This window comes from Miniopterus schreibersii, assembly GCF_964146895.1.
Source record: "Miniopterus schreibersii genome assembly, chromosome: 4".
Taxonomy (NCBI): domain Eukaryota; kingdom Metazoa; phylum Chordata; class Mammalia; order Chiroptera; family Miniopteridae; genus Miniopterus; species Miniopterus schreibersii.
The window spans coordinates 53,182,420-53,199,429 of record NC_138105.1 but is presented as its reverse complement, the minus strand read 5'-3'; the positions used below and the strand labels follow the sequence as shown (position 1 = coordinate 53,199,429).

The 17,010-nt window shown below is 37.8% G+C and overlaps 1 protein-coding gene across 7 annotated transcripts in view; it reads left to right on the top strand.

The window, feature by feature from the left end:
- The window catches only part of GRIA2 (glutamate ionotropic receptor AMPA type subunit 2), a 117,311-nt gene that overhangs the window by 72,060 nt on the left and 28,241 nt on the right, over positions 1-17,010 (top strand). For all 7 annotated transcript variants that reach the window (XM_081134341.1, XM_081134339.1, XM_081134340.1 and 4 more), the window contains exons 7-10: positions 13,121-13,288; positions 13,532-13,636; positions 14,321-14,431; positions 16,356-16,562. In XM_081134341.1, coding sequence (XP_080990467.1) covers positions 13,121-13,288; positions 13,532-13,636; positions 14,321-14,431; positions 16,356-16,562 — 591 coding nt within the window. The remainder of the gene's footprint in view (positions 1-13,120; positions 13,289-13,531; positions 13,637-14,320; positions 14,432-16,355; positions 16,563-17,010) is intronic.

Below are 17,010 nucleotides of genomic sequence, written 5' to 3'. Positions count from 1 at the left end.
TAGGTGACTTCTTGTTTGGTGACTTTGAGACTCAGCATGCATACTGTTTATAGTAGTATTGTGGGCTTGTCACTTAACAGGCTTCTGAAAAGGCCGATGGACACCTGGTTTTCCAGTGGGTGTCAGCGAATGTCTCCGCCTGTGCTCAGTGGAGGTCTGACTGCTGACCCAGCTGTGTGGACTCTCAGGCTTCCATCCATTCAGAGATGGTGCCCTCTAAGTTCCCTGGTGAAGAGTGCAAGCGGCATTCATCCTCAAATGGAACTAAAGTGCTTTTTTGAATACTCTATTAGTCATCTCGTTGCCTCCCACTGCTGCCTGCTGGTAGAAAGATGAAAGCAAAATGAGATGATTTTTTTCCTAGTGGAAGTCATATCCTTATTAGAGTTCCTGTGTCACGCATGGAAATGCAAAGCGATTTGGGGGTAGGAGAGATCTTGGCAAGGCATTCTTTGAACATTTTTGCCAAAACTCGGCACCAAATTTTACTCTGTTGAGAGCCTGCCTGGTGACCTTTCTTTGCTCCCTTCCTGCTGTAGCATTTCACTCCCTTAGTACCTCCCTCTTGAGTGCTTCTGCCAAACATCAGAGGGATCGTGATGGCCCCTCATTGTGGGGAGCAGCGCAGTGCACAGGCCTTACAAACTCACCCCGGTTCAATGTTGGACCTCGGTTCAGTGTTCTTGCCTCCACAATGCAGTAGTGGCTGTTAATTCCCAGGCTGCTGTGAAGATTAAACACTCATGACTTAGCACAGCATTAGAAAAATAGGTGCCAAACAGGAGACATCGTTTAACATGGCTTTTGAAGCTTGATCAAAATTACAGAAAATCTGCCTGGCTGGGTGTGGCTCAGCAGTTGAGCACCGACCTAGGATCCAGGAGATCGCGATTTGATTCCCAGTCAGGGCACATGTCTGGGTTGCGGGCTCAATCCCAGCAAGGGGCATGCAGGAGGCAGCCGACAATGATTCTCTCATCACTGATGTTTCTATCTCTCTCTCTCGCTCTCCTTTCCCCTCTGAAATCAATAAAGATATATTTTTTTAAAATTACAGAAGATCTGTGGGGAGAATATGGCTTTGGGTGGGAGTTCATCCTAACACAAACACATATTGTCCATGTACTAGAGGACCGAGGAGTGGAATATATATATATATATTCTACAGTCAAATGGAAGAGACAAGCATTAGAATAAGCAGATATAATAGAAAATTCTGCATGTAAAATATGCCAGCCCCCTGCATATGATTAGGCCGGAATGGGAAGTGTGATGTTAAGGAAGGCTTTCTGGAGGTGGTGCACCTCTTGAAAGTAAGTGCCATGGGAACAAGAATTTTGTTATCGCTGTTGTTTGTTTGTTTGTCCACTGGTGGATCCCCAGTTCCCAGAATAAGGCCTGGCAAGTAGTAGCTGTGCAATAAAGGCTTTGTGAATGAACAAATAGAAGGAAGTAAAGGCACTGGGCTAGCTCCTATTAGAATCTCCTGAGTTCTGGAAGCAAGAAAAGGCTTCTTAGAAGAAACAACATGGAATTTGAAACCTGAAGAAGACGTAGGAATTAGGAGGAAGAAGGATCGATGGCTCCACAGAGAGGAAATAAGATATGTAAAGTCCCCAGTGCAAGGAAGATATAAATATATCTATAGGGCTGAAGGTTGAACAGAGGTGTTTTGAGCGAATTCTCAGAACTAATACTTTAGAAGTATGCAGGATCCAGATCTTGTGTTTCTAAGGAATTTTTTGTTTTATCCTGAGAGCAACAGAGAACTACTGAAGGTGACTGATGATAATAGTTTGGATACAGGAAGATTATTGTGCCTGCCCTGGTGACAATAGATTGCAGAGAGTGCATGTGATGGCAGGGGAGCTTTTAGTAAGATATTGCAAACAATCTGGGCAACAGATGATAGTTGTCTGAATTGTGGCTGTGGGACAGGGGTGGTGGGAAATACATGTATTCACTGCATTTGCCAATTCTTTCAATTTATTTGTAAAATAAATAATAATCGCAAAAAGCATTACTATTCATTTATAACGTATTCAGCTGAAAGATAATTGTCAATTAAAAACCGGAATCTGAAAGGCAGTCTGCATCACTTGTATCTTATTGGCCCCGAATCTTACAGAGCGGTTTGCACAGAGTAAGCACATGCTGAGTGTTTGTTGCAATGAAGAGTAATGAAGTGAAAAATATAAATACTTTGAAAATATCAAATCACTGAGAAAGAAAAAATAGGCAATTATCACTGCTATAAAATTTGGTTTAAATTTCTGCCCTAGCATTTGTTGTGTTCTTTTGTTCAGCCATGGCAGAAAAGTAGCATTATTTTACTTGATGAAATATAAAATGACTGTGGTAATTGGACCTGAACCACCATGGCACCTGGGTTTAAAGGGCACAATTCAAATGGGTATTTTACCTTCCTTATTTTTTTTTTCCAAAGAGACAGCAGATTATAAAGATGATTTGCCAGTATCTCAAAAATAATTTGCAACTATTTTTATTTTTAGACAAGGTTGTCTGTGTTTTTGGTGTCTTCAACAACTTGCAAGGTATAACTGTACATTCTACCTTGTATACCAACAACTTTATACCTTAGTTAGACTTTTGTGTCCGCCATGCCTTGCTGGTGTTGAATTGAACAATAATATGACTGATATTTGTGAGCATTTAAAGAAGGGCTTTTGGCCCTACCAGTTGCTCAGTGGTTAGAGCGCCAGCCCAGGACCAAAGGGTCCCAAGTTTGGTTCCGGCCAAGGGCGGGAAGCAGCCACTTGACATGCCTCTCTCACATCAGTGTTCCTCTCTCTCTTTCTCTCCCTTCCACTCTCTCTGAAAAAAAGCAGTGGAAAAAATATGCTGGGGTGCAGATAAAAAAAATAATAATAATAAAATAAATAAATAATGGCTTTCCCACTAGAATCTCATTTTACTCAAGAAACTACTTCAAAGCACAGACTCCAACTTTCTAAATTGCTGTCCTAAGAGACTTATTAGGCCTGTCTGAAAATAGTATAATCTTTTTCAGTCGAGTAATTAGCGTCGTGCATTCAGTAGTGCCCTGGTGGCCTAATAGAATTAATTTTGCTTCTTGAATATTTTAACTGACCAAAACCACAGCTGGTACATTGGAACCCCTACTTCTGAAATGAAAGCATTTGCCAAACAAGAACCTAGAAGCTTGACTGACATGTTTAGTTTCTTATATTTTGTGGTTTAAAAAATATGTATATGACTGAAATAAATCCATAAATTAATAATTTGATATTGATAAAATTACATATAAATATATTTTTAATTAAAAAATTGTTCTTCTTGCCCAGCTGGGCGTGGCTCAGCAGTTGAGCATCGACCTAGGATCCAGGCGACCAGGGTTCGATTCCCGGTCAGGGCACATGCCCGGGTTGCGGGTTCGATCCGCAGTTGGGGGCTTGCAGGAGGCAGCAGATCAATGACTCTCTCATCATTGATGTTTCTATCTCTCTCTCTCCCTCTCCCTTCCTCTCTCTGAAATCAATAAAGATATATTAAAAAAAAAAAAATTGTTCTTCTCAATTAGACTTTACTTTCAGTGTTATTTTATATTGGTTTCAGATGGACAGCACAGTGGTTAAGCAATCATATACTTTACAAAGGGTTCCCCCCAATATTCCCAGCACTCACCTGGCACCATAAATAGTTATCATGTGCTGTACTTTGCATCCCCATGACTATTTTGTAACTTCCAATTTGTACTTCTTAATCCCTTAAACTTTCATCTAGTCCCTCAACACCCCTCCCCTCTGGCAACCACCAGTCTGCTCTCATTTTTTAAAAACTGCTGCCCTGTATATATATTACACCATTAGAAATAAAACCCATTATTATTATTTGAAATTATAATGCAGGATATATAGGTTCATCTCATTTCCACATTTCTTTATCTCTAAAGGAATTATTGTAGATCTCTAAGATTGCTCCCAAATCTCTAATACCATGGTTATTTAAAGAGCTAATATAGGCACACACAAAAAAATACACTTACATTTGTAATTTTTGCTGAATCTATGAAACACCTAACGATTCCTCTGTCTCTCAGATTGTAGTGGCTTGCAGGTCATCGTCTCTGAACTCCAGCCGCCAAAATCAAATCCTAACTCACCCTGGAAACAATTAGTTTTATTTTTCATAGATTAGGGAAAAAATGAGGAACTTTATTTTTGTATGAAGATTTCCAGGAAGTGGGGAGAGTCAGGGAGAGAAATTTATGTAACCAGCAAAATAAAAGATCTGCTTCTAAGAAAATCTTTACCTACCTCAGTGAATCAAAACCAGAGAATGTGTTGATTTGAGTATATTTTTCTATCTTGGTGAATCTGACTAGTTTTATCAGAAATTTGAATCCTTAAGTGAATCAAAAGTTTCAGGATATAAAAGTCTTGGTTCACAGCAAGGTCCAATGTTCAGTCAGAGTCAACAGCTAACTGGAAAATTTAGGCAAAAATATATTGTTTAAGTGTATACTTTTTACATGAAGAGCCTTGGGTGAAAAATACCACAGTGGGTTAAAAATGATTTGTGTTATTTATAGAGAATAATAAAAATTGTTAATGTTGGTTTCTTGCCTTGGAAATGTGATACAGCTTGTGTGCTTACAAAAGATGTTATTGTTATTTTTTTAGTTGAGTTTATTTTTTAGAGAAGATTTAGGTTCACAGCAAAATTGAGCAAATTTACAGAGATTCCCCACATACTCTCTTTCCCCACATTTGTAGACCTCCTCCAATATCAACTTCACTCACCAGAGTGATAAGACTTATTAGAATTGATGAATCGACATTGGCATATATTACTCAAATCCATAGTTTACATTATGGTTCACTCTTGGCGGTGTACATTCTATGGCTTTGGACTAATAACATGCTTCCATCATTACAGTTTTATATGCAGAGTATTTTCATTGCTCTAAAAATCCTCTGTGCTCTTCCTAGTCATCACTCCTTCCACCCCTATCTCCTAGCAACCACTGACCTTTTTACTTTCTCCATAGTTTCGTCTTTTCCAGAGTGTCATAGAGATGGAATCATATAGTATGTAGCCTTTTCAGATTGGCTTTTTCACTTAGGATATCCACTTAAAGTCCTTCCAGGTATTTTCATGACTTGATAACTCATTTCTTTTGAGCATGGAAAATTTTTCATCACTTGTATGCACCACAATTTAATTACCCATTCATCTACTGAAGGACATCTTGGTTGCTTCCAAGTTTTGACAACTATGAATAAAGCTGCTACGAACATCTGTGCGCTGGCTTTTGAGTAGACATATGGTTTCAACTCCTTTGGGTAAATATCTACCAGTGTGATTGCTGGATCATATGGTAAGGGGATGTTTAGCTTTGTAAGAAACTGCCAAACTGTCTCCCAAAGCAGTTATACCATTTTGCATTCCCCGGCAGCAATGAATGAGAGTCCCTGCTGCTCCACTAATGTTGAGTTTTTATGAAGATTTTGTGATTTTTTTGAAGTTTCAAAGGGCACATTCAGAAGGTTTTGCAGGAAATTAAAGATGACCTTATCACTGACAGCTCTTTTCCAGAGGGCAGACTGCAGTTGAATTTGAAATTAACTCAAGTGAATAATTCTTAGTTTATAATGCATTTAATACTATTCTTTTTCCTGTGGCTCTAGCTGATTCTTAAACATTGCTGGGAATCTTAACAAAAGCTTTCTAAAGTTTTCCTTATAGGCTCACTTATTCTTCCCAGGGCTTGTCAGTCTCGACCCTGTTGATAATTTTGTAGAATGAAGAAACTGAGAATTATATTGTATAAGATTATCCAGAGAAACATAATTCAGCGTATAATACTTTTATTTAACTAAATAATCAGTGCTATTTTTAAATGGCTATAAAAAATTTACTGGGCTATAAAACTTTTAACATCTCAAAGTATGTTACTTGAAACACTATTTTTATGGAAAGTAATTAGTGTTAAGGAAATTTTTAAAATGGTAATTAGTTTGGACAGCAATGATCAAAGTTAAACTGGAATGTTGCTGCAGGATGTCTCAGGACCTTTAATATAGCAATGTGAGAATCGTTTTCTGAACTTGCTGGGTCACAGACTTTTGTAGATCGGGGTAGTGTTTTTCAAAACACTGTAAAAAGAAGCTAGTTTCATATGAGGATAGATAGTAATAATAGGAAAAAAGAAAGCACAATGCTGGTCAAAAACTTTCATATTTAGCATATTTTACAACTCAACCCAGCTTCTCATTTCCTGCAACTTTACACATTTGAGGTGTAAATATCAAACAAGGGACCAGTCATCCCTCTGTGCCTGGGTCTGAGGAGTTTCCTGGGACTCTAGACTTTCTGTTCTAAAACTGTGGCAGTCCCAGGCAAGCCAGGACAGCTGGTCACCCTCATGAGCCCAGAAACACAGAGATCTGGATTCAGATTTTACCTTCATCATGTAGGTTTGTAACCGTGGGTAAACATAAATTGATAACTTTAAATTTTCACCTATGAAATTGGAATAAAAGTATTGGTTGTATAGGATTTTTTAAAGAAGGGTTTACTAGGGAACTATTCAACTCAGGTTTGGCATATAGAGAACTAGATCCACATGAATATTTTCTCTTTTCTTTACCTTCTTTCCACCCCTCCTTTGACATAGAAGAGGCACTGTTCTCTTTCCTTCATTGATAAGAAACCTTGGACACTGATACTTTAGTAAATTGCCTAAGGGACAGAGCAATAAATGATAAAATCAGGACTTGAGCCCTACCTGTTGATGCTAGATGCAATGCTTTCTCAGCTATACTCAACCCAATTGTGAATGCCAAGGAAAAATTGGAAAGTGGCCATTAGCAGGAAATTTTGTAACACTTCATAATACCTAACATCTAATACTTCATTTTTGAGTGATATATTTTTTTCTATTTTAGCATGGTGTAGATAACATGTATTTAGAAACAGGTACTGTCTTTACGATGACCCATAAAATTTTATGTTTTAATCTATTTACCCTTTTTGTATGTTCATTAAATTCTAAAGGTACATAGAACTACTTTTCATTTCCTCTTTTTTTGATGGTCAGAATATCGTTTTTTGGTATGAGTGATTACAGTAATATATTACTGAATAATATCTGATGACTAGTGTCCATAACAAACATATGTAAAATGCATATTTCATTTTACTTTAGAAAAATAAGTATCAATAAATATACATTTAGAATGGAATAAAAAGCGCCTTTGGAAAATGGACCATAAAAACATTTCCCCATAAAAACTTTTCCGCATAAAGGTTGCAAGCCTAGATACGATGTGGTTGTGATATAACACTGCAAACCATAATGGCCCTCACCGAACATAAACTCCCAGCTCAGAGGGACTTCACAGAACATAAACATCAGGGCAGGGACGATGCATTTGTTTTCGAAGAAAGAGATAGTTGCGTTGCCATCATGTTCCCTTCAAATTAATTTACGTCCAGTTGAGTGAATGGTAGAATAAAGCTGAAATATTTAGCTATCCAGTCAAAATGTGAATGTATTTGTTTCGAAAAAAGAAATGAGCCACATATGCAGAACGTAAACAAAATGGAATTCTGGATACAGAGGCTGTTGATTTTTCTCTTGGCCCAGAATTGAGTTTCTATGATTTTGACTTTTAATTTAAAATGATAATAAGCTTCAGACTTGATTAGATTTGAACATTTGAAAAAGGTTGAAAGGATTTTTCTTCTTAGTGTGCACATGCTCTGAATCATAATTATAACATGCCACCTGGAACTACTGTAAATGGTTTCAGTTCATTCCAACTAATCTTATTTTTAATGTAGTTCACCAGCATTTATAGGGCTCTAAAACATTTAGCAGATGGCTTTATAGATTCCTCACAGTAATGCAAGCAAGCTCATTCAGTGGAGATTTTGGATTTTAACTATTATTATAATTTTTTAATGCAAGTAGCAATACTTGTTTAAATATTCAATTTATTTAATTTAAGTTCTGATTCTTACTCAGTGAGCCAGCCTTTACTGTGAGGATTACATTGGCCACCAACTGATTGCTGTATAAGAAAGCAAATTAATTTGTTTTCTTTTCCTTTAAGGGAATAGAAGCAAACATAACTGAGGCAGGTAAATGCTGATTGATGTCTCTTATTTTTCCAAGACATCATTTCTTAGGTAGATATGACTTAAAACAATGCTTTGATATAATATAGGTTTTTTCCTAAATGGTACATGGGTTTTATAGAATACTTGGAAAATAAATATAATCATGTATATTTCCTCCCTAGTATTGAAACAATTTTGTTCAGATTTTTTTCCCTTTTTTGTCGAAGGTATATAAACATGTGTTTTTTTAATTACTCTCATTTTTTTTGTAGAAAAAGATTTTTTAATTAGTTGTAATAATCTCTTCACTTATTTCATAATTAGCATTATTCACATTGTTACATAATCTTTATGAGTATCACTTTTTTTTTGGTTTTACTTCTTAATGGCTGCATAATACGTCCTCAAGGCAGAAAGCAGTTTTTAAACATCCCTTTACTGTCAGAGATACAGGTTGTTTCTAATTTTTGCATAGTATAAATAATACTGAAACTAGTTTCTTTGTATGAAAATTCTTTGTATTTGAGAATATTTTCTTAGGATAGTTTCCCATGAATTACATTTTAAATCAAGGAATATAAATTGCCTAAATATATCTGTAACATACTGTGTTTTGCTAATTTCTTGCATACACAGTTTGAAGGAAAGAGTTACAAATTTGGAGGGGGCATGGTAATGGGTTTTATTGAGATCTGTCTCGTTTGGGTATTTGTAGGAAACTCCAGCACAGCCCTCCAGTAGATAATCTAGCTCTGCAAAGAAAGACTCACATATAGGCCTGCAGTGACATTGCTTAACTAGCACATAAGAAGAAATTCCCATAGGAAAATTTAGAGGTAAATATGAATACCTTATTAGAGTTAACAGTACTCAGTCACAGTGCACATGGCCTTCAAATCATTTTCTCTTTTTCTTCTTTCTTCCTACCAACTTTCCCACTAAATTTGACTCACTCACATGATAAAATGAAAGCAATTCAACTAAACTAATTTATGCAGATTAAATGAATGATAATTTCACACTACAATTTTTAGCATTAAAAAATGGAGGTTTAAAAATATTTGGATGCAGGCAAATACCATATGAATTCACGTCTATGTGGAATCTAAAGAACAAAATAAACAAGCAAAACTGAAATAGACTCATAGACACAGAGAACACACTGATGGTTGCCAGAAGGGAGGGAGTTTGGGAGAGTGGCTGAAAAAGATGAAGGGATTAAGAAGTACAAACTTCTTAATTACAAAGCAGCCTTCTCTGTGACTACTTAATTACAAAGTAGTCATGGGATATAAAGTACAGCATAGGGAATATAATCAATAATATTGTAATAACTATGTATAGTGCGAGTTCGGTACTGGAAATATCAGGGGAAACACTTTGTAAAGTATATGATTATCTAACCACTGGGCTGTACACCTGATACTAGTACAAAATAATATCAAATGTAAACTGTAATTGAAAAATTCTGGATGCATGGAGGGGATAATTCATACAATATAAACCATTTTTTCACTCACCTTATTGTAATATGTCTCATATTAAAAACAAACAAACAAGACAGGCATCTATCCACTATCAGACCAATTCATAACACTATAATAGGTTTATTGCAGTTATCTGTGTATATATCTTTTCACTTGACTGGGATTGAATGTGAGTTCCATAAAGATGGCCCATATTAAGATCTCTATTCTTCTTTTCCCTCCTTCCTCCCTTCCTCCCTTCCTCCCTTCCTCCCTTCCCTCCTTCCCTCCTTCCCTCCTTCCCTCCTTCCTTCCTTCCTTCCTCCCTCCCTCCCTCCCTCCCTCCCTCCCTCCCTCCCTTCCTTCCTTCCTTCCTTCCTTCCTTCCTTCCTTCCTTCCTTCCTTCCTTCCTTCCTTCCTTCCTTCCTCCCTCCCTCCCTCCCTCCCTCCCTCCTTTCCTTCTTTAGTCTCTTCAGTGTGCCCAGCCCTGCCCTGGACTCTAAGAACTCAGTGGTGACAGACGAGTCAGACAAGTTTCCTACTTTCCTAGAGTAAATATTCCAGTAGGGAATAGAGATGAAGGAGACAAATGAAGAAAACCTGAACAACATATCCAGATACTGGTAGAGACTATGCAGGGAATAAACAAGAGCACGTGAAAGAGAATGCTGGGAGTGGGCTGGGCAGGAAGAGCATCACTGGGGAGTACTGTTTAAGCATAGGAACACTATTTAAAGTCACGGGCTGAAGGAGCCCACTTAAAGAGAGCAAGGAGGGTTGATGTGGAAGGTCAGATTTAGACACTCCTCTTAAATTTTCTTATGAAAAAGAGATCCAAGATCATGGCACAGTAGGTAGATGTTACACTCACCTCCTCCCAGGACAAAACTGGAATTACAATTAAAATACAGAGCAACCAATCTGAATAACCAATTAAAGACAAGCTGGAGAAGTCTTATAAGCAAAGATTTACAGAAAAAGGGACATTGAGACTGGTAGAAAGGATGGAGACACAAAAAGGGCAGTGGCTGAGATTCTGGAGGGATATCTCAGCTGCAGAGTTTCTCTCTGAGAAGCATGGGGTCTAAAACCCAAGCCAGGCTCCCCAGGCCAGAGCACCAGAGCTGGGAAGAGATGCCCACATAACATTTCATTGTGAAAATCAGTGAGGATTCTGTTCATCAGGGGGAGACAGGAGTCTGCTAGATACACAGGTGCCCTCTTACCGGGCCAAACCGCAGAATCTTGTTTGCAGCCCCTCACCCTGGGCTCTGGCAGAGGGTGGGCTAAGTGGACTAGAATTGCATAAAAAAAGACTGGGGTTTGCGGCTCTGGGCAGAGAGCTGAAGGGACAGCCACCAAGATAGCCGTGCTTATTTATTCCCCCACATCACAGACACCATCTTTCTTGGGTTGAGCAGGCTCCTCCATATGCCATCAGCCTGGGGGGAAACAATAGGTCCACCCTCTGGACTTGCTGTAGACCCACCCAGCAGAGCTAGTGCAGCCATACTTATACCTGACAAAACAGAACTTTAAAACAAAAGCTATCGTAAGAGATAAAGAAGGACACTACATAATGACAAAAGAAGCAATCCAACAAGAGGATATAACCCTTGCAAACATTTATGTACCCAAACATTTATGTACCCAAACATTTATGTACCTAAACATGTAGAGCAAATTTTGATGGACAGAAAGAAAGAGATCAATGAAACCAAGAGATGGTTCCTAGAAAAGATAAACAATATTGACAAACTTTTAACCAGACCCATCAAGGAAAAAAGAGAGAGAACCCGAATATATAAAATCATAAATGAAAGAGGAGAAGTAATAACTGACACCAAAGAAATACAAACTATTATAAGAAAATATTATGAACATTTATATGCCAAAAAATTGGACAATCTGGATGAAATGGATAAATTCCTAGAAACATGCAATCTTCCAAAACTGAATCAGGAAGAAGCAGAAACTCTGCATAAACAGATTTCAACTAATGAAATTAAAGCAGAAACAAAAAAAAACTTCCAACAATCAAACGTCCTGAACTAGATGGCTTCACACGTGAATTTTACCAAACATTCAAAGAATTACACTGATCCTTCTCAAACTATTCCAAAAAATTCAAGAGGAGAGAGACTCCCAAGTGCATTTTACAAGGACAGCATTATCTTAATTCCAAAACACTACAAAGAAGTAAAAGTATAGGTCATTATCCCTGATGAACATAGATGTTAAAATTTTCAACAAAATATTAGCAAACCAGATACAGCAATACATTTAAAAGATTACACACCATGATCAAATGAGGTTTATTCTGGGATGTATATTGGTACAATATCCTGATGTAGGAGTAAGGTTATCTCACATGTTGCCAACTCATGAGGGAAACAGAGAACATAGAGCCCTGAGCAGTGTTATGGTTGAAAGATAAGGGGTTTCGTCTGATGGTTTCTATTTTCTCAGCGACATGCCAGGCAAGGTAATCAGCAGGAATTCAAAGAGAAGTATGCAGAGGTGTGGGTATTTGTGAAAAGAAGTTATAACTGTAGTCATTTTTGAGAGTGGAAGAACTAAGTCACTAAAGAAAGGAGTATTATTTGGAAATATTAAGTGGCTCATTTTGGATTCATGGTTAAGAACATTAGAAGGTCACAAAATCAGTATGGTATTGTTCTCCATCCCACCCCCCACCCCCAAGCTGCACCCTACCTTTATCACCTACAGATTAAAAAGATACTGAATCACAGAAATTTCCTCAGCATTCATTAAAGTTTTTAAGTTAAAATGTGATTTATTATTACTGGAAGCGTCATCATACCTTTGATCGATGGCAGTATATATGCATGCACATAATAATACTGGCAATGATTAATACACATGGAGGATTTTTTTTTTCTGCTTGGTTCTTAGCTCCTGTAATAATCTTGCTGTGCTAATGGGATCTGAATGCTATAAGTTTGGAACCAATGTTACCATAGACTGCTGAAACATAAAGGGGGCATAGAAATTACAAAATTGGTGGTTCTTCAACTTGATCACTATAAACATTTAGGGGAAGTTAAAAACAAACACTCCAAAGTCCATTGCAGGTCTACTAGGGTTGATTAGAGATAAAAGATTGTGAAACTGATCAGTATTTTTTTCTTATTGCCAAATGAGTTTCTCATTAAACAGCGGACAAATAGTTATTGATTGATTTGATAGTGTCCTGTATCACCAGAGCAGGCCATAAAGTGATGCTTTAATGAGAAGCTGGTTAGAAAAAGACAAAAACATTGACATAATTATTATAAAAAGATCTCACCTGCAACTACTGAGATGCTAACATAACAGAAAATATTGAGAGTCAAGAGCAACTTTCATAGTCCCAATATTCTGTATCGCTTCTCTTAGATTTTTAAGTTTCTAGATGCAGAGACAGTGCCTAAACTCTTTGACTCAATATGGTACTGCGTGGTGGGCGACTACAGTCTTGATTGCCAGTGTGGAGTGAGTTTGAGTTTCCCCTATTCTCATGAAATGTGTGTGATGCTTTTCAGTACACTTCTGCTCTGACTTATGACGCTGTTCAAGTGATGACCGAAGCTTTCCGAAACCTACGGAAGCAGAGAATTGAAATCTCCAGAAGGGGGAACGCAGGAGACTGTCTGGCAAACCCAGCAGTCCCCTGGGGACAAGGTGTAGAAATAGAAAGGGCCCTCAAACAGGTCAGTCACTCAACACGATTGTTCATGTGATTTAACAATGGCTACCACTTTTTTCTGCCGAATTAGTCGTCCATGCTTTATTGCTTATGTTTAATATAAAGGGAGCAGCATCTCCTAACTATACAAAGGTAAGTTGAATAAATGTAGTTTCCTTGCCTTGAGCCCAGTGAGAGTAATCTGTACAGTTTGTATCTTTGGTTAAAGTACATTTGTAACTGGTCTCCTTTCTCATTTCCTCATTAGGTTCAGGTTGAAGGCCTCTCAGGAAATATAAAGTTTGACCAGAATGGAAAAAGAATAAACTATACGATTAACATCATGGAGCTCAAAACGAATGGGCCCCGGAAGGTAAATCATTAGTGATTTAAGGGCAGTTCTCTCTGTGTGAGAAGGTGAGTTAGCCAACCCAGCCCCTCATCTGCCAAAGGCTCAGAGATGTGTATTCAGAGAGACAGAGTTTTACAACTTCCAGAACCAGACATATTTTTAATATGTTTTTTCTAAATTATTTCTATTCATTTCTGGTAAGTAATACTGAAATGTAATCTTTAAATAGAACAGTAACTACAACTGTTATACTGTTGTTGTTTTTTTTTAGACCAAGGTAGAAAAAATGATCTAATGAGAAGAAAAAGAACTGTTGCTGAAAGTTCATGGTTCAGAAGAGAAAACATAGCTGATGCAAATATGCATATAACTGTTCAATCTGTTCAATATCTATTTTTTTTAACTTTTATGACTAAAGTGCCATTCTTTGGACTTTATTTATATTTCAATATGATCACTCCCAAAAAAATGATTCTTGGAGAATCTGACAAGTGAACATGAAGAGACAAACTGTTTTAAGAATTCTTTGTTTTCATAGTCTCTAGTCCTAGTAGGTTCACATATATCAAGGACACATCGCTGTTTAGAAGAAGCCTGGTTGATATTGGTGTAATTTCAGACTCAGGCATGGGTTAGAAAATAATTAAATGTTTTGCTGATAAAAAGGTCATTTATCCATGTGCCATCTTCTGTAACCTTTTTCAGATTGGATACTGGAGTGAAGTAGACAAAATGGTTGTTACCCTTACTGAGCTGCCTTCTGGAAACGATACCTCTGGGCTTGAGAATAAGACTGTCGTTGTCACTACAATTTTGGTAATTAGCTACATATGCCTATGTTCTATTTTATTTTTTTTATGAAAGGTATGTGCCAACTAGAATTACCCTTTATATTTTAGGGGAATAACTATTACAGTGTTGCTTTTCCTATGTTTTAATCATTTATTGAATATTTACTCTGTCAAAAAGACCACACAAGCACTAGCTAAAGCATTAAACAATATTCCCCATCTCCTCAAGACTGAAATTTAACGTGACAGAGAATTCATAACCTGGTGCATACCCAGGTGAACACTTGGGGAAAATCTTAAAGAGGATTCCTTGTATTTGTTCAGGTGCTTCACCCTCCCATTCCCAGACCACTGTGGGTACATTTTTATCTTTATAACTTTTACATATTTTAATAATGTTGCCAACTTCTCTTTCTTCATAATAAAAGATGAACTCCTTAAGGGCAAGGGCAATCTCTCTTCTCTTTAACCTCAAGTCTCAGCATGGTAGTTGGCACATAGCCTGTGCTAAATACATGTGTATTGAATGCATGAGATAAAATTGAACTGGATCTTGAACATCTAGGTTTGGAAAGATGGGAGATTAAATCATCATGGCAAGCTGTTGGTGAAGTGAAATGGAGATTAGTTCACTAATAGTTCTTTATTTTATGGCAAAACAACTTAATTTTGCTAAGCAGTGATGTAGTATTTTGTGGGAATCATCCTTACAATATTGAGGAGAAAATATAGAAAGGCTAACAAGGAAATTGGTTGGCATTTAGAAATGTCTTAGTAGGAATTTTGCCTTAATCATGCCATTGCGAACTATCTCACCAAGACCCCATATATCCTCGGTGCCACTTTTCAGTGGAAAATTTAGGGCTGTGTTGAATGATTTTTTTTCATGTTTCCTATTTCTTATGTTTATAGGAGGAAGCTAGTCTCTAGATATCCTTGTAGCATCATTCTAGGCTATTATATCTCATAGATGAAGCCAGACATGAAGTGTGAGGGGTAGCAGAACTTCACCAGGGCAATGATCTTTTTAGTCTGCATGTCAGTGGTCAACCTGATTTCCATATGAACCCTATGCTTGAAGCAGCAGTGAGTCAGGGTTTGGGATGAATGGTGGTCCTTGGGATTGGCATAGCCTTGTTCTGGAGTGACTCGCGACAGACAACCACCAGAGTTTGTGTTTAAATTTTGGAGCCTTTATTGGCTGGCCAGCAGCGACAGTTGCAGCGTCTCACCCATGTGAGAGCCGAACTGCAGCCCCGACCCTTAGTTCTTTCCACATTTTATACTCAGTAACTACAAAGGCAACTACAAAGGCCCTGCGGTAAAGGGGCTTCTAATAATCTGTTAGGTTGTCAGCTTTTGTTACAGGAAACAAGGGGGAACCTTTAGCAACATAAAAGGGATGATTTAAACACAATGTCTTACAATGAGTAATGGGGTTATGCTTGACCGGAGCATGACTGGTTTGTTTTGTTCTATAGGAACTCAGGGGGAGCGGTAATTATTGGGCGGGCTTGGCGGGCCTTGTCCTGTACAATAGGGATCTTTTTCTACCTTTACTGTTAGATCCTCAGGTGTTCTTCTGGCCATGGTGGCCAGAACAGCCTTAACATAGAATAAGAGTGTGGTGGGTCCAGAGTAGAATTAAACAGCTGTTGAGCAGAATTCTTCCTCTCTAAACCCTAGGAATTACAGTCACGACAAGGGGACATGCCAACAGTTTGTGCTTTTGAGTCTCTTGTTTACTTTGGTATGGCTAGGTATAAGCCATGTAATGAAATATAATGATAGATATTTGAGGACATTTTTAGAAGGATTGTGCTTAATTTTTTCATCTATATTCTACAATTCCAGCTAACAGGTAATTATTAAACCAGATGATCTGATTCAGAGAGTGAATCATTAACAAAGCTGCTTTTTATCAACTAAACAACTGCCTTTCCATATAGGAATCTCCATATGTTATGATGAAGAAAAATCATGAGATGCTTGACGGCAATGAGCGCTATGAGGGCTACTGTGTTGACTTGGCTGCAGAAATCGCCAAACATTGTGGGTTCAAGTACAAGCTGACAATTGTTGGGGATGGCAAGTATGGGGCCAGGGATGCAGACACGAAAATTTGGAATGGGATGGTTGGAGAACTTGTCTATGGGGTAAGTATAGCTCTTCTCATAGAAAGTCATTCAATTTGAACTGTTGTTGACAGAATGCCTCCCCTCCCTGCAAAGTACCTGTCTGAGGTTGTTGGCTTCCCACATTACTCTAGGAACACTACCCTATTTCCTTGCGAACATTTGAAGATTAAAGATGAAGTCAGAAGCAAACGTGCAGATTAAGTGAGACAGGCATTTCATCTGTCTTGAAGAGTCTGGGCCATATGTGTTGTTCAAAGGCTGCAAAGGCACAAATGCAGTGTAAAGATGGAATTAGCATAATCAAGCCAGATGGGTGTACTATGTATTTATCAAAAGGAGGGATATCTGGGGAACGAGTTGCTTTTTTGTTTATTCTTTGCTGGGTCTCTACCAGGGAAATAATTACGGCCATTTCCTTGATTTCCTTTCCTTCCCCTTTGATCCAGTAATGTAACCATGATTCCTT